This window comes from Ylistrum balloti, unplaced genomic scaffold, assembly GCF_031769215.1.
Source record: "Ylistrum balloti isolate Yb309-2 unplaced genomic scaffold, AGI_CSIRO_Ybal_v1 Utg370578, whole genome shotgun sequence".
Lineage (NCBI taxonomy): Eukaryota > Metazoa > Mollusca > Bivalvia > Pectinida > Pectinidae > Ylistrum > Ylistrum balloti.
Genome location: NW_026782360.1, coordinates 663,568 through 689,588, shown reverse-complemented (window position 1 = coordinate 689,588; position 26,021 = coordinate 663,568). Strand labels below are relative to the sequence as shown.

The window sequence follows — 26,021 nt, the reverse complement described above, 5'->3', positions numbered from 1 at the left end:
AAACAGCGTTCTGTTGTGAAAAGCATTCAGAAATCATTCGAAACCGGTTTTCCAAACCGACAGTTTTTGTTGACCTGTTTACGTAAAGAGAGTATAGTGACATATTAACAATACATTACTATATCCAGTTTTAGCTCACCTGATCGGAAGGTCCTGTGAACATACCACAGCTCCAGGCATCCGTCGTTCGTTATTGCTTTTTAAATATGTTTTTATTTTCATTTCAAATTTTGTAAGAAGCATCCTTCAGAAAATTTAAATAAATTAGTACAAATGATGTATCTTGGTCACAAGGAGCCTGAATTTTGAGTATTGTACGATTGATTGGGTTTTACCCAAATTTTGTCTGAAGAATTCTTGGGCAAACAAGTATCATTTCATATAAGTGGTTGTTCTCTCCACCCTGAGTGGGAGGGGCTGGCCCCGATAGAGGAAATAGGGCGAATTCTCTTAAGTCGTACTCTTCCTGCAGGAATGATTGGAATTTGGCAAATTTATGGAAAATTAGTTTTGTATAAACTTTTGGATTCGAGTCCCTTGGATGGGAGGAGCAAAGTCCATTAGTATAATTGGAGCAAGCTCTTTTAAATCCTACTCCTCCTCTACGAATATTTGGATTTTGCTCAATTCAATCAAATAGACCGAATGGGAATCAGTTTTGAATAATGATGGGTCTCGGCCACCTTTGGCTGGAAAAACTGAACCCGACAGAGGAAATAAAGCAAACTCTTTAAACCACTGATCCTCCTGTAGGAATACCTTGATGTTGTCAGGTCTGACGAATTCCTGGAATCAATATTGATGAAACTGTAGGTCTCGGCCTCCTGGGGCGGGAGAATCGAGTCTAATTGGGGAAATAGAACAAATTCTTCAAAATCACACATCTGTAGGAATAATTGGATTTTTTCCAAATTCTTTCTGAAGCATCCTTGAGTGAAGAAAAATAGGTTTTGTTGAAACTTTGGGGTCTGAAGCATTTTTAAGTGAAGTGGATTAAATTTTGTTTAAAAGATTGGTCACGCCAAGTGGAGTGGGAGGATGAGACCGATATGGGTATAGAGATAATTCTTTAAAATACCACTTCTGTAGGAATGGTTGGATTTTGTTCAAATTCGGTGTGAAGCATCTTTGGTTGAAGGGGAATCAAATTTGTATAAAGGATAGGCCTCAACCCCTGGGGTGGAAGGGGTGGAACTGATATCGGAACAGGAACAAATTCTTAAAATCCAACTCTTCCTGTAGTTGACCATACCTATTGCCTTGAAGATGACGGTTGGTAGTGAAATCTATATTACTTGAGGGTTGTCTTAAACCTTTTATTTTTTGGGTGCAATGGCTTACTGGTTTCCAAATGCATGTAGTATCCTAAATAGCACAGGAAACTGGCTACATGAGCACATACCCCCATGGTTCTCTGCGGATTTCAACGATAGGGTCAAGATCTCTCCTTATGGAATGATGTGAGCAAATATATGAGGACTATGGACACCATAGCTTGTAATGAAAGATGAGTTGGTGTTTTGTGCGTTTGGGCAATATGGTTGAGATTTGATTGAAACTCTCCATACATAGTGTTCATTTTGCCTAGGAATACTGGCCATAAGATTGATCCTCTATGAATGATAGTGGGATGTTTCGCAACGTGTCATCAGCAACGACATGACCTTCAGATTTTGGCTTTCTTTTCTCATAATCGTTAAAACACTTGGTACACATACCAATCTCTTGATCAGCAGTAACGTCATTGCCAGCTGCTTTTAGACCATCAAACAACCAGTTGTGCTAGAGAAGTCTTATATTCCAAGCAGATTTCTTGATTCTAATGTCTCTCCTAAAGACAACTTCACAACCCGCACCTTCAAATCTACCTCTCATTGTGAGAACGGTACTGTATAAGGTGTTTAAAGGCTCCGTCTTAGTAGAAAATGTAGAAAGTAATGTCAAAAGAACAATTGATGATATTGGGGTATATAAGGTATATGATATATTGTTGGAAGATTTGTATAGTAACTATCGGCCATATATTGTATTTGATATCCTAATCATAATTAACAATCATGGTCATCCAAGTACATGTCGACGTTACATGTATATATGTAAGGAAAGGCACGTGAGTACCTACGGTTTGGAGTGTAACACGGTGGCCTCCTATGTCATTGGGGTAATACACATCAAAGCCAAATATCAATACCTTGCACAAACGGTGAAGTTTCGATCTTTCGGCAGTGTAATAGATAAAGCTATCTATATGCTGAATAATTTTGAATGGACTGAAAATGGAAGACATTCAAAATATCATTTGTTCACAAACAAGATTCCCAGAGGGCCTGTATCACTCACCTGTATATTTCTGTCAATAATGCAAAACTTTAAATTTCTGTAGAAGGAAAACATTTCCCCTGATGAGCCTCACCCCACAGATAAAGTTTCAAATTCCCGTGGGAAGGGGACAGAGATCAGTTATTAATCTCTTGTTATCCAGCAATGCTAGTTATGGGATGGTTCTTTTGAAGCGAAACTTTACTCATAAATAATGTGGCGTCGAAGTTTTACAAAAAGTGCTTTCAAACAATACACTTTTAACTATTTTAAGTCCTTAAAGATATACTTAAACCATTTATTAGTGATTTAAAAGAGATTGTCACGGTTGACTGTTGGGACGTATACCTTTACCTTTTATAAAGGACATGAGATACGTAAAGTATTTATGCAAGCACTGTACAGAACAATAGAGGTGCAGTGGTAACACACTCGCCTTTCATCTAACCGGATGGAGTTCGGTTACCGGAATCGACTTGAAAAGGTATGGGGTCACCTGTCCGCCCATGTGTGATTTCTTAGGGTGTTCCAGTTTCCTCCCACACAGTAAAACCTTTTTCACGCTTACATCCAAGACAACAAGAGTGATTATATAAACTGAAATAACTAGTATCGCAATTGTTTTAAAATAGATAAAGATGAAACTTATATAATGAATTAAACGGCATCAAAGAGTTGTCCCAGTGTTCTAACGCTAAAATTATATCAATTTCGTAATTTTCTATATTTATTTATTTTTTTTTTTTTTAAAGAGCCAGGCAGGTGTGTATTCTGAACCTTGCCACTGTTGGTGGAATTCAAACATGCTTGTAGGTTAAAAGCAAACCTCTGGGACTATAGTCCATCCAAAGGTTGTTCAACAGGCATGCAAACGAACAACACTTAAGATACATTACCGTCAAACAATGAATTTCACTACATCATACAGCTGTAACATCCACCCAGCCACTCGTCAGCGAGTACTAGGAATCCAAGGCATTGAATGGTAGACGAGATATGTCATAAGTTGCATGCAAAGCTGTTTTAGAGCTGCTTTATGGTCCAAATTAAAGTAGAAATGATGCGGCAGTCTTTAAAATATCTTGAAACAATAAATGCAGTCAAATGAGATCCGTTCCCAAGGGGAAGGATTTTAAAGTTGGCAAAGAAGAGGATTGCGCAGCGATTACCAACTTAATCATTCTTTTCCGAAGGAATGAGGTCACCCTACCACACTGTCATGGGTGTGAACGATTATGTTTTCTTATACTCTTCTAGAAATATTATGTCATAATAGTATTATCTCAAATATGCAGCATTGTTGAAGCGACGATAACGAATTATTGACATGATGTCCTTGAACTGGTGCTGTGACCTCGTTACATTGCCCGGACAGATGAATCCTGCCGTCTGCCTCCTCTTTATGATAAATATAAAATATAAATGACATTGTGATAAATAGAATCTACGACCTGAATGTGTTCGAGGTTGATATATATAAATCAAAATAACTCACAGGTGGCAATACATCAATATTTTGTAGTTCTGAAACTTGTTTTACTGCCCAAACGTAATTGCATAAAAATGGTGGGCAACAGCCAATATAAACCATGACAAATGTAGCATTTGAGACTAGGATAACCATTCAGAATTATTCTGCACAGTCAGTGTTCAGTTTGAAGTTGTAATTGTGGTCACTTCATACAGATGATGTTCTCTGTTTTCGGCTGGATAAACTTGATTGTCTAAAATGTCTGTCTGTTGCAATTGAGATCATTGAGTTTTCCTGCCAGTTATGCACTGAAGCTATTTATTGCTGTGTATTTCTCCTTTTCTCTCAGTAATTGTTAAAGACAACTATTTCTACATACCATTGAATTTTTATTGTTCTTCAATTAGTCAGTCAACTTACACAGTACACACATTGACAACTTTAACAATTTATCACAATTGACCTGTAATCCATTGAATTTGCCCGTGTAATTTACATGGATTTGTGTACATTTCACTAGTGTAATATATATTCTAGGGCTTTTTCATTGGCTGTGCCAGTTAGAAATCAGCTGTGATGTCATAATATGGACAAAGACTTTTTGTCATGATATGCAACAGAATGGCTGCCTCTGTTTGATTTGGCCTCTACAATTTGAATTTAAATAAAACTTGACAAAAATATATTTTCTCCGTTATGTAATGAAAACGATGTTAAATTTGTTTTCATTTCATAATCATAATTTTTTATGAATCTGATCTCAAAATGTTTTTCTAAGACTCATTTCATAAAAACTCAAATGAAATATATATCTATATATATCAAGAAAATAAATATGAACCAAGGAGGTAGTAATTACAAGACTCATATTGCAGAAGTGCGTTTTTAAATATCACACTCTCATTTCCTTAGTTCCTCATGGCACCTATACCACTATAAAGTGTGGTTTGGATGTAGCATACTTCATTAATTCACTACACCATTGGTGTAACCAGGAAGGAATGTATCACACCAAATAAAAGTATAACCATCTCTCCAATTCTAGTACTGATGAATTTTAAATGGCACGGAAATGGGTGATAAACCAACTAGCTTGGTTTTAAAGTAAACAAAAATCAACATTTGTCATACCATAAATGTTTAATAATAACAGTAAGACAGAAGCAGTGCCAGAGTTATTTCCCTTACACATATTATAGCACTAGTTACATAGCTGAAGGTTCATGTACAAGACATTACATGTAGATGTACAACTTAATAAATATTTCTGTAAAGAAACAGCTACGACATTCAGATTTAATGTACACATTTAGTCCCCCATTCAAGATTGGGGGCGATATCTTAATTCTGTTTTTACTATCATAGCATTCTGAAAGATTTTTTTATGTTTTATTTAAGTTTTCATCAATATTATCTTATCTATGTTATGGTTAACACATTCTAATACGTGTTCAATGGATAAAACATTGAAATGTAAGATATTAATACTCAGAGAATTGTCAGATTTACACTGTTGATTCATGGTGGCTTAAGATTGCTGAACTATGAAATGGTCCTGCCAGGTATCGTTATTCCTAGCTGTATAATCAATTCTTCTGACGTGTACAAATCAGTACTTACTGAAGTACCTTTTCCGCAAAGCACATTCGTCAATGTTAATGGAAGAAAAATTAAATTTATTTTGCCATTACACAAGCATTTTGAACTGCACAGATATGACATGGCCAGCATATCATCTACTATGCTATCTTACGACATGCCTCCTTTTCATTGTGTTTCACACTTCACACATTTAATTTCATCTTCGTTTACTACAATAATTTGCATAGAGAACAATAAACAAACAATAATTTTACGACAAACATTTGTAAAATTTTCCCATTAACAAATCTTTATAATACCTATTTCCACATTTAACATTGCATTATAAGTATTTTCATGTCGACAAAGTTCAATGTGCTCATATAACTATTTTCAGATTCGAGTAATATCCCTTTTGATATAGATATGAAAGAGAATTTCAATGTACCTGAATAATTTTTCCACAAAAAGATTGGCTAATACTTTCGTTTTTAACTTTCTAATTTTGTCAAGTGATGATTCATCACCCCTGCCATCTTTAATATTCCTTAAGACAGCAGTAGCCCTCAGCACAGGTGATTTGTACTTGTGCACATACAATACTAAGTGAAATTCCCAGACAAACAAGATATTTCAATAGCTGTCTCTCCTGAAAAATTAGTAGTTTATATCTAATTACTGAATAAAAAGTTATATCAATTACATATTAAAGCAAATCTATCATATTGACACTCTTCCACGATAGCAATGCTTGATCAAGGAAATACTAACTGCTGTTTGTAGCATATAGTGTTTACCCATATTGTAATGTGTGTTAACTATGTTTACATCACATCTCAGCTGTGGTAATGTGTTAGAGTGGCACTCAACATCAACAAGAATCCACAGGGTATCAATATTGCCATCAGTAATTTTCTGTCCCAGGACATCATACAGTCCATCGTTTGATACAGCTATCACTGGCAGCTGTCAGAACATTTGTAGAACTTTCCCATACTATTCTTGTTATGTTATTCAAAGCATGAGCACCTGTAAAATGAAGAAAACATATGATTACATTGAGAGATTCATGCTTACTGGACATGGGCAGAGGTTTTAAATGGCCTGAAAAATTATGTAAACCAGCATACATTCCTGCCAGTTTTACACTAAAATGTAGGGGTTTTGCAAGGGAAACTTCCTGTTCGGTACATTTGTAAGAGAATTTCACAAGAGAAGTCCTGTCTAATCAATTTTGTGTGACAAGCAGTTATTCGTTATTGGGGCAGAAAATGCAATATGTGCATGATTGCTCTGATATGCAAATTATAGTAGTTCATTTCTTTTTGCTTGACCTCAAAACCATAAAGCACAATTTTAATGAGAAATTCTCCTATTTGTCATTTTTCATTGTATTCAATCAAAGTAGCTAAGATTCATGGTCCATAACATTTTATCAATGTTATTTAGACTCAGAATCTAAAACACAAACTCAATGGAGACATTTTTGTGTATTCATCAGTCATAGTAATTATAGAAAAAAGTCACTAGAGTGAGTAAATTATTTTTGTGAATGATTTACTACCATTAATGTGACCTTGGAACCATGAAGCTTGAAAATATCCAAGGCATTTTCGTGCTTTACAAATGTTGTATTCTTACATAGATATTGTTTGTCAAATCCCTTCTTCCTTATATCCCAGACAACGAAACTAGTGTCAAGACTGCCAGTTGCAAATTTTGTAGAGTCTGGACTCCATGATACACAGTTTACTCGAGCTGAATGTTTTGTGCTGTCAAACATCAGCTGAAATGAAAAAAAAAACTTCACAGGTCAAATTATGTAGAATAACAATTTTTTTACATCATGCACCTAAGAATTTCTATTCTTTTATAATTTAAAATAATACTTTGAACAATAATTGTTCATACAATATAAAACTTGTTTGTAATGGAGACAAATATGTCATTCTTTTACCAAACAATCATGGCCTTTTTTCAAATTATACTGTAAAACGTTTTCCAATGCACTCAAGCCACATTTATGATTTCATAACCTACAAGTTTATGACATTGGACATGACCACATATCACATATTATAGCTTATATATAACAAGGATGCATATGCAAAGGTATGATGAGGTAGATTCACTGAATAACACCACAATCATGATAAATTTACCTGGTAATCAGGAAGTTCATAGCAGCTGACATATCGATCGTGATAAATTTAACTGGTAATCAGGAAGTTCATAGCAGCGGACATATCGATCATGATAAATTTACCTGGTAATCAGGAAGTTCATAGCAGCGGACATATCGATCGTGATAAATTTACCTGGTAATCAGGAAGTTCATAGCAGCTGACATATCGATCGTGATAAATTTACCTGGTAATCAGGAAGTTCATAGCAGCTGACATATCGATCGTGATAAATTTACCTGGTAATCAGGAAGTTCATAGCAGCGGACATATCGATCGTGATAAATTTACCTGGTAATCAGGAAGTTCATAGCAGCAGACATATCGATCGTGATAAATTTACCTGGTAATCAGGAAGTTCATAGCAGCGGACATATCGATCGTGATAAATTTAACTGGTAATCAGGAAGTTCATAGCAGCGGACATATCGATCGTGATAAATTTAACTGGTAATCAGGAAGTTCATAGCAGCGGACATATCGATCGTGATAAATTTACCTGGTAATCAGGAAGTTCATAGCAGCGGACATATCGATCAGCGCCACTTGTTGCAAGGAATTGTCCATCTGGTGAGAATTCCATATCTGTTATTTCACCGGTAGTCTTAACTTTGTTTATCTCTGACAGTGTCCCTCCACCCAGGTCATATATGTGAATGGTATTGTCCTGATAAAGAAGAAGGTATAATAGGCAGTGATGTAGAAATACTCCAGTATCTGTTTCATATTTTTCATATCACAAGGAAGATAAAGTGGTACTTAATTTAGATAGATTTCAATGAGAATTACAAACAACAAAACAGAGTTTTAATTTTTGTTACATGAATACCATTTGACTGCAAGATACGGTGTTCTTATGTCAATGTTTAAAGGTTAACAAGTTGTAGTGGAGAGTAGAACACAAACCTCAGCAGATACATCAACAGATTTTAACTACAAGTGAACTCTAGTTTTCCAGTGGTTTTTAACTGGTTACTTAAAACTACCAACTTGTAAGTGACCTCCAGTTCTCAGGTAAACATGAGCAACCATCAGCTGACTGGTTACTATAGACAGCCAACTAGTAAGTAACCTCCATTTTGCAGTTGACATTGTCAGGTTATCATTATAATAGACTACCATCACAGAGGATTACCTGCTAAGAAGTATTTCAATCAATATTTTTTTTATTTAAATATACCTTCAATCCAGCAATGGCTGCCACTGTTCCAGAGCTGTTGAGACAAACTGATTTAGGTTCATAAGGCACAGTTTGGACAAATTTCTTTTGATTTCCCTCAAACACGACAACCTGGAAAAACAATTGATTTCAAGTTACACATCATATAATTCTTTATGAACCTGGTAAACTGAATAGAGTTCTAACCAACCATTCAATGAAACATAAACCTGAACAAAAAAACTGTTGTTTATAATCAATGTTATCTTATGTTATAAAACTACCTTATTCAGAAGTACAGAATTGTCCACATTTTCTGTTCAACGTGCCATTTCAGAAGCACTCCAGTTGTGTTAATGTCATACTACTATAACATTTCAGAAGCACTCCAGTTGTGTTAATGTCATACTGCTATAACATTTCAGAAGCACTCCAGTTGTGTTAATGTCATACTACTATAACATTTCAGTACCATTTCCAGCCATTATTGTTTCCTTAGTGTTTCTGTAGCACTTACATCTACGGCTTTCCACTCAAAACGCATTAGTAAAACATTCGGCTCACTTTTACAGCACTTTTTATGAAATATCTATTTTCCTTTTCTGGTAAAAAGTGTTTCCATATTATGAGAAATTTTGTGAAATAGTAATCACACAATGTTGATGGTATTATTTTGTCAACTGTTCCCCACATCCAGACCTGTTCCTGATGTACAATGAAACAGTCATTAAATTAGCTGTAATGTATATAATTATCGGTCAGAAATAGATGGATGACTCATTCCAAGGCAGTGATCACAGAAAATCAGTGTTCATGGGGGTCTGGTACATGTTCAGCATACTGTTCAACTGAAATCTATATAATATCATCAGATGAAAACTGCAGAAGCATGAAAATTGTACGAAAAGAGCCACCTGATATGTGAGCTTCACCTATCAAATTATAAGTTGTCACACTTCCTTAGCATTTACGTCATACTACTATACCATATGTATCGCCCTACCATACTGCTTCAGTAACATTTCAGTGGTGTAAACCTAACACTAACCTGGCACTTCTCTACCTATTGCATCTAACACAGGCCTCAAATTTAAGGCTTTTTACTGGCTATTTGCAAGTAGAAATCCAAGAATTGCAAGTAGAAAATATAATGACTTGCTTTTTTCAGCAAGTGGATTCATCAGATACAAACTGTGAGTGCCTGTCTATTCCTAACATTTCACAGAATTAAATTGTTTTCAGTTTTGATTTTCAACGTGTAAATATTGGGACAAAGCAGTTCTTCTATAATGTTGATATATATTGGATGAAGCAAGGCAATACATTATAAATCACAAAACAAAACACATTATTTGAACATGGAGATTTGCAATAATAGCAAGTAAAAAGTCATTTTATCAAGTACAAATTTAAGGCACTTGCTGTTTTCAGCAACTGACAAAAAATGTTAAATTTGAGGCCTATAACATGGAACAACAAATATGTATGGATCTGTATATTACAGGTATGAAAGATAATTAACATAGCTGAAACCAAGGTTGCTTCAGTTGAAACAAACAGGTTGAACCTGCAAGAAAAACATCAGGTACAGATTGAGACTGAGGCTGGACTGCTGAATATTTGGCACATGCAGTTTGAGGGGTGTAGATGTACCTGTCCAAATCTAAATTGTCAAACATCATTAGTTTTCAGAATTTCAGAATAACGTAGGGCTGATGCACTCACATATTTCTGTAAACATTGTGCTTTAAAGTATAAATGAAATAGACAGTATCTTAATTTTAGTGAAATGTTTTATGCTTGACAGTAAATTCCAAAGTTATATATCAGGTCACACAACAGTATATGTGCTTTCATGTACAATGGAATAATTCTAGACCACCTTTACCATTTCAGTACCAGGTTACGCGAAAGTGGCCATAGTGTACATCTTTTGGTCTACAACACTGTACACAACACAAATTAACGACTTTCAATATACTGTATACAAGGTAACATTTGTCCAGGCTTTTTCCAACCTTGGATTTTCTTAATTTTTTTTTTTATTTCTTTTTTTTTTTTTTTGCATATTGTTAAATCTAAATCGATAGTCCTTAAATATACATGTACTCATTACAACTGTAAACATCAAACATTCGCACGTAAAGGGATATACAAGAGAAATCTTACTAGTGATAAAAGTTTCAACAGTTTTATTAAACAGAATTTTTTTTTAATTGCAATAAAGGTGTCAGTCATGTACATAGAAAAAACTCATCAATTTATCAATAACCAGAAGTGTAACAGGGTCATTTCATCTAACATCATAGCTTTTCATCTCAGCTAAACATAAAAAACATCTGCCTTTACAGTGAAATGTATGTCAATGTTATTTCAGTTAAACAAAAAGTAAAGTTTCTTGTGACCTACAAGCTACAAAATATATACAAATATTTCAGATATCATCTTTGAACTTAAGAGATGTTAAACTACATGGGACTTCAGGAGTCTGGAAAAATATTTTAAACCACTAGGCACAGGACTAGTGGGCTGAAAAATTTACTTGTCCAGATTGCAAATTTACTCGTCCAAATTCAGCTATGAAATAGCGACTTAATCAGCGAGGATGTGACATGTGACTTTTTTTCTATTTTTATTTAAGTTTAAGTGAAAAAACTATGCAGTGATGGCTGCTTTGCGTCAGACATTATGCACGACTTAGGCCTAGCCGTAGTGTTTGTTTACATCTGACTGACTAGGTGCTGCTAAATACAGACAGGTACATGTTGGTACTGCCCAAGAGCACCTGACATCAGTATGACTGCGGGAAAATGACTAATGCTATATCTGACATCAAGGGAGTTCCGGTATAATCAAAAGTTAGAGTGCAGACTGGAAAATTTCGTTTTCGAAGTACCCTAAACATGTTTCTTTGTTCTAATTTTTCTTTAGATTTTTATTGAAATTTAAGTTGTAACATTAATATCATTGGTAAAATGTACTCGTGCGATTGACGACTGACAAGGATAAATCTGGTTGTCCGAGACAATTTTCAATCGTCCATGACGACAGGACGAGTGCTTTTCCGGACCCCTGGACTTAGATGTATGTAAATAAATGGAAAGAAATGTCAAACACTTTAATACAATTCTCCCTTCACTCATGATGACAGACATAAATATAAATGAGAATAACTTTGAAATCACTCACCTCTCCTAAACACGCCACAACTGTTGTCCCTGACTTTGTGTCTGTAGCCTGAGGTTGAGAACCTAACTTTATAAACTCAGACCTGAAAAGTATGAAATTATGTACACATGAAAATAAATATATAGAGTTGTACAGAAACAGACAGTTGTTTTATATATTAGATATGTCAGAAGTGTATTCCTTAATGTAGAGGGTGAATAGATAAAGTGGTAATAGTTTCACAATACAATGTATTGGAGAAGTGTTCTTATCAACACATTCTATCTGGTACATGTATAATGAAAATGGATAGGAACACATTCTATCTGGTTCATGTATAATGAAAATGTATAGGAACACATTCTCCCTGGTACATGTATAATGAAAATGGATAGGAACACATTCTATCTGGTACATGTATAATGAAAATGTATAGGAACACATTCTATCTGGTACATGTATAATGAAAATGGATAGGAACACATTCTATCTGGTACATGTATAATGAAAATGTATAGGAACACATTCTATCTGGTACATGTATAATGAAAATGGATAGGAACACATTCTATCTGGTACATGTATAATGAAAATGGATAGGAACACATTCTATCTGGTACATGTATAATGAAAATGGATAGGAACACATTCTATCTGGTACATGTATAATGAAAATAGATAGGAACACATTCTATCTGGTACATGTATAATGAAAATGTATAGGAACACATTCTATCTGGTATATGTATAATGAAAATGGATAGGAACACATTCTATCTGGTACATGTATAATGAAAATGTATAGGAACACATTCTCCCTGGTACATGTATAATGAAAATGGATAGGAACACATTCTATCTGGTACATGTATAATGAAAATGTATAGGAACACATTCTATCTGGTACATGTATAATGAAAATGGATAGGAACACATTCTATCTGGTACATGTATAATGAAAATGTATAGGAACACATTCTCCCTGGTACATATATAATGAAAATGTATAGGAACACATTCTATCTGGTACATGTATAATGAAAATGTATAGGAAAACATTCTATCTGGTACATGTATAATGAAAATGTATAGGAACACATTCTATCTGGTACATGTATAATGAAAATGGATAGGAACACATTCTATCTGGTACATGTATAATGAAAAGATTTTATTAGAACATTCTATTTGGCAGAAGGATAATTGACACATGTTTATTGTGTTCACTGCGTCTGTTGTATATCAATTGTTTACTTAAGTTTTTGCCTCTGTTACATAACTACTGTATTGTTTTTGTATTAACTGTATCTGTCAGACAACACCTGTTCATTGTGTTCACTGCATCTGTCAGACAACACCTGTTCATTGTGTTAACTGTATCTGTCAGACAACACCTGTTCATTGTGTTCAATTCATCTGTCAGACAACACCTGTTCATTGTATTAACTGCATCTGTCAGACAACACCTGTTCATTGTGTTAACTGCATCTGTCAGACAACACCTGTTCATTGTGTTAACTGCATCTGTCAGACAACACCTGTTCATTGTGTTTACTGTATCTGTCAGACAACACCTGTTCATTGTGTTAACTGTATCTGTCAGACATCACCTGTTCATTGTGTTAACTGTATCTGTCAGACATGACCTGTTTACTGTATTCAATGTACCGTTTGGACAAAACTTGATTTTTGTGTTAACTGTATCTGTCAGACACCTGTTCATTGTGTTAACTGTATCTGTCAGACATCACCTGTTCATTGTGTTAACTGTATCTGTCAGACATGACCTGTTTACTGTATTCAATGTACCGTTTGGACAAAACTTGATTTTTGTGTTAACTGTATCTGTCAGACACCTGTTCATTGTGTTAAATGCATCTGTCAGACAACACCTGTTCATTGTGTTAACTCTATCTGTCAGACAACACCTGTTCATTGTGTTAACTGTATCTGTCAGACAACACCTGTTCATTGTGTTAACTGTATCTGTCAGACAACACCTGTTCATTGTGTTAACTCTATCTGTCAGACAACACCGGTTTGTTGTGTTAACTGTATCTGTCAGACAACACCTGTTCATTGTGTTAACTGTATCTGTCAGACAACACCTGTTTACTGTATTCAATGTACCTTTTGGACAACACTTGGTTATTGTGTTCACAATGTATATAATCATCATGTAACAGTTTATAATATAATGTATACCTGAGAAACTTATAATGACACTAGAGAGGGGGTACTTTTTAATATTGGGTGTTGATGCTGCAATAAGACCATGGTGACCAAATCATAACCTCTGTAGCATAGTTGGAGGGGAAGAGGACAGGTGCTCAGCTTATCACAGGAAAATGATAAACAGTTGCTGGAATATCTTCTGAAACTCCAATAGATGTGGGTGGGCTTATTATCAGACATATTGCCACATAATTACAGTAGTGTATATATAAATGTGCTATAAAGTATACCTACGGGTATTGTTTACTCTCAGTGTTACTAAATATGACACAATCATCCATTCCCACTGAGACCATAGTGTCTTCAGATATCCTCATGTCCATGACCTTGTTACTGTGACCTTTGCCAATCATCTCTCCATCCTCAAAAGTGTCAGTTCTCATATAGTGTTGGTTGTGTTAAGGAAATTTATTGAAAAGTCCACAGTTTATTCCTAGCTTATGGTTTCCAATTCTTTTTTACCACTGTTTTTACCATTTGTAAGAAATAGAAAACAAATGACTTTTCTCCATCAGTGTATCTGATTGGTCCTCTGCAGCAGTTTCTGGAAATGTTACGACTGATTGCTTTTCCAAAGCTGGTCTTACCTACATTTAAATTATCTGTAAACATGTGGTTTAGTTCTACAGTAAAGCAATATTTCACAAGATATATCAACATCTATCAGCAAATTGATCAAAGTCAAATTCAGACAAATCTTACTTAACATCAGTCTCAAGTTAAATAAAGGATATTGATATGTCCATCCGAGCTGCCGGAGAATACAGTACTCTTATCTTCTGACAGGCACATGGCTGTCACGGCTTTGTTAGTTCCCTGAAATAGATTACAAAATCTGTTATTTAAAATAATTCCTTTTTTGTCATTTTGTATCTGGTAAGTATAGATAATTAATTTTACACAAATGACATAAAATTCTGACAAGGAACAAAGATGCTGATCATGTGTTTCACTGGTATCAATCTAGTGGTTCAGAATTACTACATCAAGACAAAGGGCTCATAAGGCATATACTAAACGATAAATCAAAATAACATTAAATAATTCGGCTTCATTCATATAATATATGTCAAACTTGATGGAAGGAGAAAGAATACATGTCTTCAGTTACATCCTTAATAACAAGAGTTATCACCCCTGTCAATATTAACAAAAATTATCACCCGTCAAATTAAAAAGATATCATGCAATAGCATGAACCTGTACCTGTATGAAACATCACTGTTATTTACCTTGATGATCTGACGGGGCTTGTCAGGGTTGTTAATGTCCAGGTAGTTGATGTAGCCAGAGAGGGAAATACTGATGAGGTAATCGTCTTGCCATAGACAGCCCACCTGCATATCATTTACTTGGGTTCCCATGTTAAATGTTCTGAAATAGCAGGAAAACAGGATATTCATCAGCACATCTTAATCTTGAATCATAAGTCTTTGTTGATATACATCATACTGGTAATCACCAGCATAACACAAGAACGAGTATACACTGAGGTTTAAAAAAATGCCAGCACTTTGGGACAGAATTAGCTCATTGTATGTAATAAATACTTTTTGAAAATGTATATTCAATTAAGAATCTCACTCACACAGAAATAAAGCTAAACACAATACTCAATGAAAATTTTCTGCATGTATCATTAGTTTGGACTACAAAATCGTTAAATTGAAAATAACTGAAATTTGAAATACTTCGGTAGGTTTATGTGCTATTCAATACCAGAAAAGCTACAAGGTTAAAAAGGAAGAAAAAAAATCACAACGTGTTGACTGATAAATATTTTAACAATTCCAACAAAAGTAGAACAAATAGAAAGGGTAACCGATGACAGTTATTCGTCCACACAAAAAAAAAACCCAAAAAAAGCACACTGCTGAATCAACTATAAAACCATTCAGGTAGTGCAGAATAACCCAGGAGTCAGGGCTCTCACACCCCATTTTGGGACTGGGGCCCAGGGCCCTTAGAATTGGGAAAAATAATGGTGTTTTCCTTAGAATTGGGAAAACTTGGGGTCTAAATTGGGAAAAAAGATACTATTTTGCGTTGGGAATGGGGTCGAATATCGGCCTCCAAATCTGGCAGATCAAGAGCCCTGGGAGTTCACGCTGAAACCTGCTTGATGCTAGAAAAAAAAACATAATACATACTAGAAACAAGATGAAAGTTATATTCAGATTGCCACATCACAAACTTACGTCTCACAAGTGGTTGTCTCCACGTCCCAGATCTTACATGTCTTGTCACCGGAACAGGTCAACACTTTTTTACCATCAATATTGAAGCTCAGCTGTCAAGTCAAGAAAAAATCCCTTAGGTACATGTCGCAAACCAAAAGTCATAAAGTCACAACATATCATCAATATAATTATGTTGCTTGTAACAAAATATGTATAAAAGCAATTTATTTAAAGTTTTTGTTCATTGTGTTTAATGCCCTTTGGTTAGGCGGACTCTCCTTATAGTGACCAGTGCTTACCTCACTACATAACAAAGGAGAGGTCTCTTAAGTGCCATGCAGTGCACAGTGTCTCACCCAAGGATCCAACTAAATTCGCCCAAACCAGTACATTTCTTAACTTCCTGAGAAACACAAACTACCACATATAAGGAGAGTCGAACCACATAACTCAGACCTTCATCTGAGGTTATTTAGTCCAATGGTCTACAATCAACTACTACCAACCTCGCCCACCTACCCCTACCCACATCTCACCTATTTAATATTGTGTTATTGGAAAGTACTAAATTATACATATGTCTTATAATAGGTTAAACCATAGACATCTGTATTTAATGGCAAGCATATTCTAAAAACCTGATGTATTTGAAACACAATCATCTTGTGTTTGACAATTTTATACCTACAGCATAGATACCCCCGCTGTGAGCTGGATCTCCAAGTTGTCCAATTTTGTCCCCAGTCTTCCCATCATAGACAAAAGCCTGTGAAAAAGAGTAAAGGTCACATTTATAAAAAAAGAAAGGGAAAGAAAACTGACAGTAAAGTATGCTGCCTAGACCCATCAACATTTCATCAATCAAGTGTTCTGTTTGAATACTTCAAGAACAGATTGACCAAAAAATAAATAAAATCATTCATCCCCATTAGGGTTAGATAGGGATATCTCAACACAAGGGGGAAGATTACTGAGTTGTCTTTCCCTGAGGGTTGAGATCCCCTATCTCACTCTATATATGATCATTTTTCTCTTACCCTGTTTTCTTGTCCGCGTGCAACATGAAGCATATTGTGTGTAAACAAAAACACCTGGACAATGTATGATCAGTGCCTGTCTCAGACATTTCAAACATTGTGATTTAATCTTACACAAACCATGATTATAGTGTGCATGCCAATAAAACATTAAATAAAACTATACACTTGATATATCTATATATCTATATATTTATGTTAGGATGATCACAGGATTTTAAGTCTCTTCAATTGTTTTCAAAATGTGCAAAGTGCATGTGTAACTTGTCTCAACCCTAGGGTGAGACAAGCAAATCTCACACCGTGAAAGAGGCCTGGATTTACCTGTTCAAGGTAAGAAAAGTACAAAATCCTTTGAGCTGTATGTTCCAGACCAATTCATAGAAAAGAACACAGCATTGTCTCTGCAGCATTTGTTGGCTAGCTTATATTGAGAAATTTGTTAACAATCATTCTAAAAAGAATTTCATTCAGTCCAAAAATGACAACTGGTACTGAACTGGTGATATCAGATTATTCTATCACACCAGCAAACTCAAGGACACACAACAGTGTGTGCTGGACAAAACAAGTATGAAAAATCTTGAATAATGTTGTCAGATTAGTGATACAGTTTTAAACATGATGTTCATTATAACCAATATCTGTATCCAATGTCAGTTAGACCAAAATATTAGTTAAATTTTACAAGTGGAGAGGTTAGATCTGTAAATATATATACTGTAAATTCATAACATAAGTTACTGATTCATTAGTGACTAATAACATGGGTGTTATTTCTTTATATATTCAATCAATTTCTTACAACTTATCAACTGATATAATTGTAGTCCATGCCATAACATCTGCAAATCATGTTGTTTACCTGCTTGTCTGCTCCTCCACTGATGAAAACTTCACCTTTAGGGGCGTATCTCAAGGCGTTTACAAATGCTGTGTGCTGAAAACATGAAAATATTACAGCTAACAGTCAGAATTTGATAATATAGATTATTACTTTCTACAAACTAAGGATGCCACACTAAGATTGGATTACCCTATCGCCGGTTTACCATCCATGAATTCTGTCCGACAGATAGACGAGATCTAGATCAGGATCAGTTTGATTTAATGCAAAGCTTCCTTCTAGTTTTAACTAATATTAAGTTCAAATACATATCATTTTCAGTGATCAATCTAGAATTATTTCATTGAGTCAGTGTAAAACATAAGTATTTACAGAAATTGTTTGAGTCCCACCAAAATTATATGAGTACAAGACTCAGGACTCACATGTAGATTTATTACTGTATTTTTGGCATTTGTTTCAGCTGATGGTATATAAAAATAATACAAACATCAGCAATAGTTTTCTTGAATTTGAATGGCGGTCCTTCAAAAAACACCATGGAGTAGTCCTCACTACAGGTCACCAGGCGATAAGGTCGCTGGGGTCGTATAGATAAACTGTTGATAGCCTTAGTGTGACCAACGACTTCTCCCACAGAAGATCCAGAGTCTACTAGGAATGCATGGCCATACCTGGAATATCAAGGTACACATCCTGTATCAATACACAGAGTTTATCTAGACTTTCTGTGAAGAAATATGTCAAACACCACGGAACATACCACTCAACACATCAAATGATTCATTTATTGTCACTTGATAACTATATTGTATCAGCATCTACCAAGAAAGTCCATTTAAGTATAAAAGAGAAATAGAATCTTTCACTTCTGTGCAATGGAGACAGAGATTACTTGACTTGAACAGTTACAGGTGAAGTATGTCATTTTGAGTCTCAAATTTTTTATACCTTCTTAACATTGTCAATGTTGTCTGTCTTCGTGACAAAGAGGAAACTGATTTTTTTTTTTCTTCAACACATTTTAATCATTAATTATGGCTAATTGTTTTCGTGTCATCAGTTTTCAAAAGTCTATGATTTAGCAACAGAAACTGAGCCAAAAGTTACTTTCATATCATATCTTATGTCAACACTAAACAAAAAATTGCTGTACACCTTGTCAGCATTTCATGAATTGGATAATTAGAATTTAATGCATTTATTTATGTTGTACATTAAGTTACGATCAGATATACAGTGATTTAGTATTTGATGATCAACAGAAGTTTTATACCTTCAGTAACAATATCCCAATGTTCTATGTTTATCTAGTCACTGTCAATAAACATTACAAATACAAAATGTATAATCATGATGTATACGTTATCAAGATTGTTTTGTGCAACTTGTGTGAGGATTTTGCTGACAATAATGACAATGCTGAAGAATGTGGATGAATCAAACCAAAAATTAACCTATATATTCAAGTAAAATAATTTTTAATACTGAATGAATTAATGCAAACACAAATTGTCATTAACACTACTTATTACACAATAATAGGCCCTGAATCTGTCATGATACAGTAGATGACCTTTAAATTGAACTCTACTTACTTGCCCTTACCCTGCCCGCCTACAGCCATCCTCTTGCTCTCACCGTCCCAAGTGATATCGTTGATCTTACCAACAATTGGTTGATACTCATACTTGGTGAGGTGCTCCTTGTTGACAGTGTCCCAAATCAAGACTTTACCTGATGTATCTACACAGATACAAAATAATCATATACCAACAGATCTTAACTTCACCTGACGTGTCTAGACAAATACAAAATAATTTTTCCAGAGGTGTCTACACAGATACAAAATAATTTTTACTGACGTGTCTACAGATACAAAATAATTTTTTCTGACTTGTCTAGACAGATATAAAACATTTTCCATAGAGGTGACAACACAGATATAAAATAATTTTTCCTGAAGTGTCTAGAAAGATATAAAATATTTTCCCCACAGGTGTCTACACAGATACAAAATGATTTTTCCTGAAGTGTCCAAAAAGATATAAAATATTTTCCCCAGAGGTGTCTACACTGATACAAAATGATTTTTCTGGGGTGTCTAGACAGATACAAAATGATTTTTCAGAGGTGACTACACAGATACAAAATAATTTTTCCAGACGTGTCTAACCAGATACAAAATAATTTTTCCTGATGTGTCTACACAGATGCAAAATAATTTTTTACTGATGTGTCTACACAGATTCAGAACTTATAATGATATATAAGTTCTTGATCTTCCCAATGTTAATATATACTTTTGAAAGAATTCCATGCCCATCTTTCAGAAATTGTTTATTATACATTACCTACATGTATAAATATATCTTTTGATATAAAGCAACACATTGATCAATATTTGTATAAGTTAAATTACTATGAACTATCAAACTATACTAACCACCAGAGGCGATGTAGAATCCTGATGGAGACCACTGAGCTACAGTGGCAGGAGTGGAGTGTTTTGTGATGATCTCTGCATCCATGTAGGGATTCTGTAATCGATCAAGTTGATTCCCTGTCATGTTTAATTTTCTCCACAATTAAATTTCGCCATATAAGTATTTCTGTTATACCTTTATAAATCCATTAAGAGTAGGTAACAGAAGATGAAATGTAGACGAGGATAAAAAAAAATGAAGAATAGTAAAGGGCAGGGCTATTGTGACCTCCACTTGCTCTTTATACTGAACCATAAATGCATCTATTCTGATAAGAAACCCACAGTGCATTGGACACTGGTCCAGTGTTACCCTTTACTAATCTTGACCAAACAGCTGACTGACATTTGTACATGAAAGTAGTTGTGTCACTATATTTGAATTATTGAAATAATGGTAAAGCCTTATCCTTACATTGTTCCAAATAATAAGATAAGGGAGATAACTCTCTCATCAGTAAATGACAGTAAATACAGTGCATTCAGTAGACTTTTGAGAGGTTATTTTTTACTGCAAAAAAAAAGTTAAATTTGACCATTTCTCATATCTTTTTACTACCGTATTTTGACAAGTAAATTTGACTTTTGAAACTGCCAAATATCAAGCTTAGTTCAACTCAAACAAATATTCCAATTTCACAATCCAGATGACCGTATAAAATGTGTGGATATAGCTGTTAACAGGTGTGAAGCAGATACAGATGTAGCATTGACATCACCATGTTCTCTAATCTGATACAAACCCTTTATTGAAAACTAGGGTGTTACCACATGAAATGTGCGAATTCACAGTTCATGAATGAAGTTGTACACAACAAAATACAAAAACAAGAGGCCCTAGGGTCATAACAGTCACCCGACTCACAATCCTACTTGTAACATGTCATAGAAATGATTTTGTTACAGAAAGTAATATAACTTTAACTCTATTGTACCTATAATGCAAAAGTAAATTATATATACATTAACTAATGTCCGATGCTAAGGCTTCTAACCAAGTTTGAATTAAAAGGAATTACACTCAAGGTTTGAATTTTCCTGTTTTAAATCTTCCATTCAGGCACATCTTTGAAGTTTCAGTCAATTTGACTCACTTTTGGTGATTGGTGATTTTCCTATATAAACTATAGTAAACTTTACCCCCTTCCCTGAGGGAAAGGCAAGACCTTGGGTTATGTAATTTACAATTTTGGTAAAGCATCTGAAGGTCTTTCCAGCCATGAAGAGTACCATACTTGATTCTATCATATGTGGAATTTCAGAAGAAGATTTTAGAAGTTTCAATCATTTTGAACCTTTTTGGCCAGCCCCTCTGGCCCCTGAGTTTTGGGGACCATATAATTTAGATTTTTGGTGTGCTTGAGCCATGAAAGAAGAATTTTGTAAAATTTCATTGAAATTGGTTCAGGAGTTTCCAGAAGAAGCTGAAAATATTTAAAGTTTACAACAGACGACAAAAGGGGATCGCAATAACAGCAAAGAAAATGAAGGGTAGATCTTGTGGTTGACAAGTGCATTGATGTAGAGTTTATACCAGAAATCCCCCATAAATTATACTGTGCTATGAAGTATTATCAATGGAAACATGGGAAGGAGTTATGTTATAAGTTATATCATAAGGAATCAAAACTAGCATTATCATTGGTCTGGTCTTAAATCTAAGGAATTCAGTGTCACATTTTTATTTTTATTAAAATAATGTTATACTGCCACACAAAGCCACTATTCATCAAAATTTTGAAAATCCTCTTTAAGTAATGTGACAAGTAGTTTGTAATTTTATTATTATTTTTTTTTTTTTTGTCTTATGAGTCAAGCACAACATTTCCAGAATTTTAATGAGCCCACTTACAAAGAGATATAGTTCTCAAAATGGGCTTCCACAGGAACAGCATGAGTGCAGCTCTAACATATTTCAGTACCAAAAATTAGAGGAGACTATCAAAAACTTTAAAAATTGTAATCTTAAAAAATCAACAAAAACAAAAATTATGAAATATGTATTGACAGGACTCCCTCAGAATTGTTTGTTTTCGTGATATACAAGACAGTAGTACAAAAAAGACTCTGGATGCTTCCGAATAAATGTTGGTATTACTTATGAAATGTGGGAGAAAATTAAGTATTGTAAAAAAATCTTTCCCATCTTATCTCCACTTACTGCCAGGTCACGCAATATGACATTGTTGCCATTTGTGTAGAGAAACTTGTGCTTGCCCTGTGGACATCCTCCTAAAATGATGGGTACTCCTCTTGTTGTCCGAGGCAAGGAGGCAAAGATGCTGTCCGCTAAAACAAAAATTGGGCAATATAATGACTTGACTACAAATTAAACGGTGTCTATAGTATTAAGTATATCTCAATGTTGGATTCATTGTTAGAGATATATTTTTTATAGTCTTTAGTAAACTTTTATCATTATCTCACAATCTCTCTTGATAGCTGGGATGAAAGAGAACAGTCTACAATGGCCTTAATGTGAGAGGATTTTTAACTAAGCAATGCTAATGAATCATAAAACTAACTCCCAAGATCGCTAAGCCCTGTTGCAATAGGAAATAACAGTATCAAATTTCATAAGAGATCAAATCATGATGATGCAAGTTCCTGTTGTCTCCTGCAGACAGCAAGAGCTATACAATCTCTTTCCTTTCATTGGGATCTTCATTTTGTTCCCCCCTGGTTTCTACACTACCTATTTGCGTAACCCGGATAAAATACTAGCATGTATAGAGAGAACTTCTCTTTAACTCATTTGCTTGAACATAAGACTATTAAGCCAAAGCTCCCAGTGTCAAATCCTAGCAGACATCAAAATAGATAATGATCTCTGTTACATTTGGGTGGACAGATGCCTGACAAGATATTTCTGTCAAAATGACATCTGGTGTGGTACCTTGAACCAAAGGAAACTGTGGCTACTTCAAATCTTGTCCTATTACACATGTCTCTGAATGTTCGTATGTTGATCTTTAATGTTAAAAGTCATTTATTAAATATCTATTGTCAAACCTTGAAGTCATATTGATACTTTCTAAAAACATGGAACAAATATCAAGATATCGGAAATGGATGGTATGGTGGGTTTGTTCTGTGTAATTAACATTTAGATTTATTAAGCATTTTAAAAAGTTATTATTTTGCTTTTGTTCATATGTAACCATTCAATCCATTTCAAATAAATCCCCTGTAAACAAGAGTGTCAATAAACTCCCATTATGTTTGAAAATCAAGGTTGGTGGCACGTTTTACAGAGTACATTGGCTGAAATCATTTGGTTGAAATAACAAGCTTAACGCAAGGTTTCATTTTAAAACACATTACCAGCTGCTTTTCGTGCACTTTACCTACTCTGAAATTGGATATGACCTAGTGATACACTTGTTTGAAGGACCTACTGCTGAAAAAAAAAATGTAAAAACAGTTCATTTTCTATCATAAATGTTAGTAGTTTTATTTTATTCTTTTGTTTCTCGTCTACAATTAGGTAAACTTGAAATATAGGTCACAAACACTTTACCTGCTCTGTGTTTATAACAAGTATTACACATGATTTTGTGGTATCGACAATAACTATGATATTGATTTAAAATCACTTAATGAGTATTCAAAGGCATATATCCTAAGCCTACTGTAAATTCAGCTCTTCACTTATCAATAAACTTAAAGGTCACAAGCAATGAAAATAAATGAAAAATCATCAGATAATGTCTTTAAAAAGTGATTGGTGTATTGCACGATGTTAAAGTAGCACAATTTCTACCTGTAAATGCCCAAGGAAGTTAAAATACCTAGAGTTATTTCCCTTTTGAAAATTAAGGACATTAGTCATTCATTTCTGAGTTCAATTCCGCAACCAGACACATATTCAACAGTAGTGTTTATGGAGACAATATACATTGAATCAGCCATATTTGATGAAATAAGCATGTTCAGCATCATAACACAACAAAGAAGTAAAGTTTGTTATTAGACCATAACACTTTGAGTCTTGAAGTAGCTAAACAATGTCCAGTAATGATAATTTGGGCGATGAATCATATATTGGCTTGGCCGACAGCTGCAAAATTATAGGCATACAGTATTTTGATGAATGGTAAGGCAAATTTAACTTATTTCAACTTCTATTTGTTCACTGTATATATAAGTTTACATATAAGTGACAACTTTCCTGTCGCTCAAGACAATATCATTCTATATAAATTTGTTTGTCTTGCAATATTCATCGTGTACTCACTTTAGAGTTTTTACATTTTTTCAGATTTTGTTTCAAAAAGAAATTTTTTCAGATTTTTCAAAAGTTTTATAAATCAAGACCAATTATAAAACTACCATATTACATGCGACTCCAAATGTCACTACTGTCTGGCAAAATTGGCGATTTTGAGTGCCGAAGATTTCTGAAAGTTACCTAACAAAGCTAAAGTACGGAAAGGCGCTCTCAGCTTCAACCATATCAAGAAGCGAAAATTGATTAAGGGTACTAACTAGGTGTTGTCTATGTCAGAATATAGATATCTACAAAATATTATTGCCGATGAACCTTTTCAACAATTGGAGAAATTTACATCTGATACGTCTGTGTTTACATGGTGTATGTAGTAGTAACAAATGATGACATGGCACAGTTTTTACATATATAGATTAGACACTTATCTAGGAAGCCAAGCATAGCCGTTCCTGTGTAAAAACCTTGGGACTGAATATATTTGATCATCTCACCGTCACAGAATGCGGGTGTGGGCGGGTCCGCGAGTAACCCAAATACTATTCAGTATGTCGCACATTGAAGCACAATCAAAACAAGTGGAGTTAATTGAGAATTGTGTGATGCTAGAATATCTAATGATGTGAAAAAATGCCCATGCATCTGATGAATCTCTGCATCAGCAATATCAAAATCACTGTCACTTCCGGATTAAGGAAAGTATGAACACAAGTTCAGAAGTTTTGGTTGGGGCTCATTTCCTGAAACTTATTTCTTATAATCTGATGCGTCGCATCGTCAGTAGCGACCTTCGACTCGTGTTGTTTCTTTGATACTGATGAACCTCCTTGGCAGAATGCATGTTGTAAGCGGAAACTTACCAACAGGATTCTTTACAGTCGACATTCTGATATGTTAGCTTCCCTCACCTCACCGCTTAAACACGGAAGTGAGTAATCGGAAGTGAACCCAGCGCATGTCCGTAAACCCTTCAGGCCATATTTGGCATTATCTTCATCAGTGTAGTAAGCATGTCGAGATATGGGTGTAAGATTCATGTAACGGTATCTAAAAGTCATTGATATTTTTGGAATTGACATGTGGAACAAAATATTTTGTTTTGTTTAAGTAATCAGAATTACACGAACG

The 26,021-nt window shown here is 34.6% G+C and overlaps 1 protein-coding gene across 1 annotated transcript; it reads right to left on the bottom strand.

The window, feature by feature from the left end:
- Window positions 1-4,166: 4,166 nt before the first annotated feature.
- Window positions 4,167-25,816, bottom strand: LOC132556561 (WD repeat-containing protein 1-like). Its single transcript, XM_060220972.1, has 16 exons — window positions 25,754-25,816; window positions 22,827-22,954; window positions 20,627-20,720; window positions 19,779-19,926; window positions 18,671-18,854; window positions 18,199-18,273; window positions 16,985-17,062; window positions 16,315-16,406; window positions 15,349-15,490; window positions 14,851-14,932; window positions 14,351-14,504; window positions 11,903-11,984; window positions 8,735-8,845; window positions 8,054-8,221; window positions 7,013-7,157; window positions 4,167-6,400 (listed from the first exon to the last, which is right to left on the bottom strand). The coding sequence occupies exons 1-16, from the start codon at window positions 25,776-25,778 to the stop codon at window positions 6,300-6,302; spliced, it is 1,809 nt and encodes a 602-aa protein (XP_060076955.1). The 5' UTR covers window positions 25,779-25,816; the 3' UTR covers window positions 4,167-6,299.
- Between the last annotated feature and the right edge of the window lie 205 nt (window positions 25,817-26,021).

What these genes read in the sequence shown, in the direction of transcription:
- LOC132556561 (XM_060220972.1), bottom strand. Translation starts at nt 25,778, where the DNA reads ATGTCGACTGTAAAGAATCCTGTTG. An exon ending in TCAAGAAAACTATTGCTGAT is followed by an intron (nt 18,274 to 18,670) that starts GTTTGTATTATT and finishes TCATGTTTTCAG; the next exon opens with CACACAGCATTTGTAAACGC. An exon ending in CAGCTCGGATGGACATATCA is followed by an intron (nt 14,505 to 14,850) that starts ATATCCTTTATT and finishes AACACAACCAAC; the next exon opens with ACTATATGAGAACTGACACT.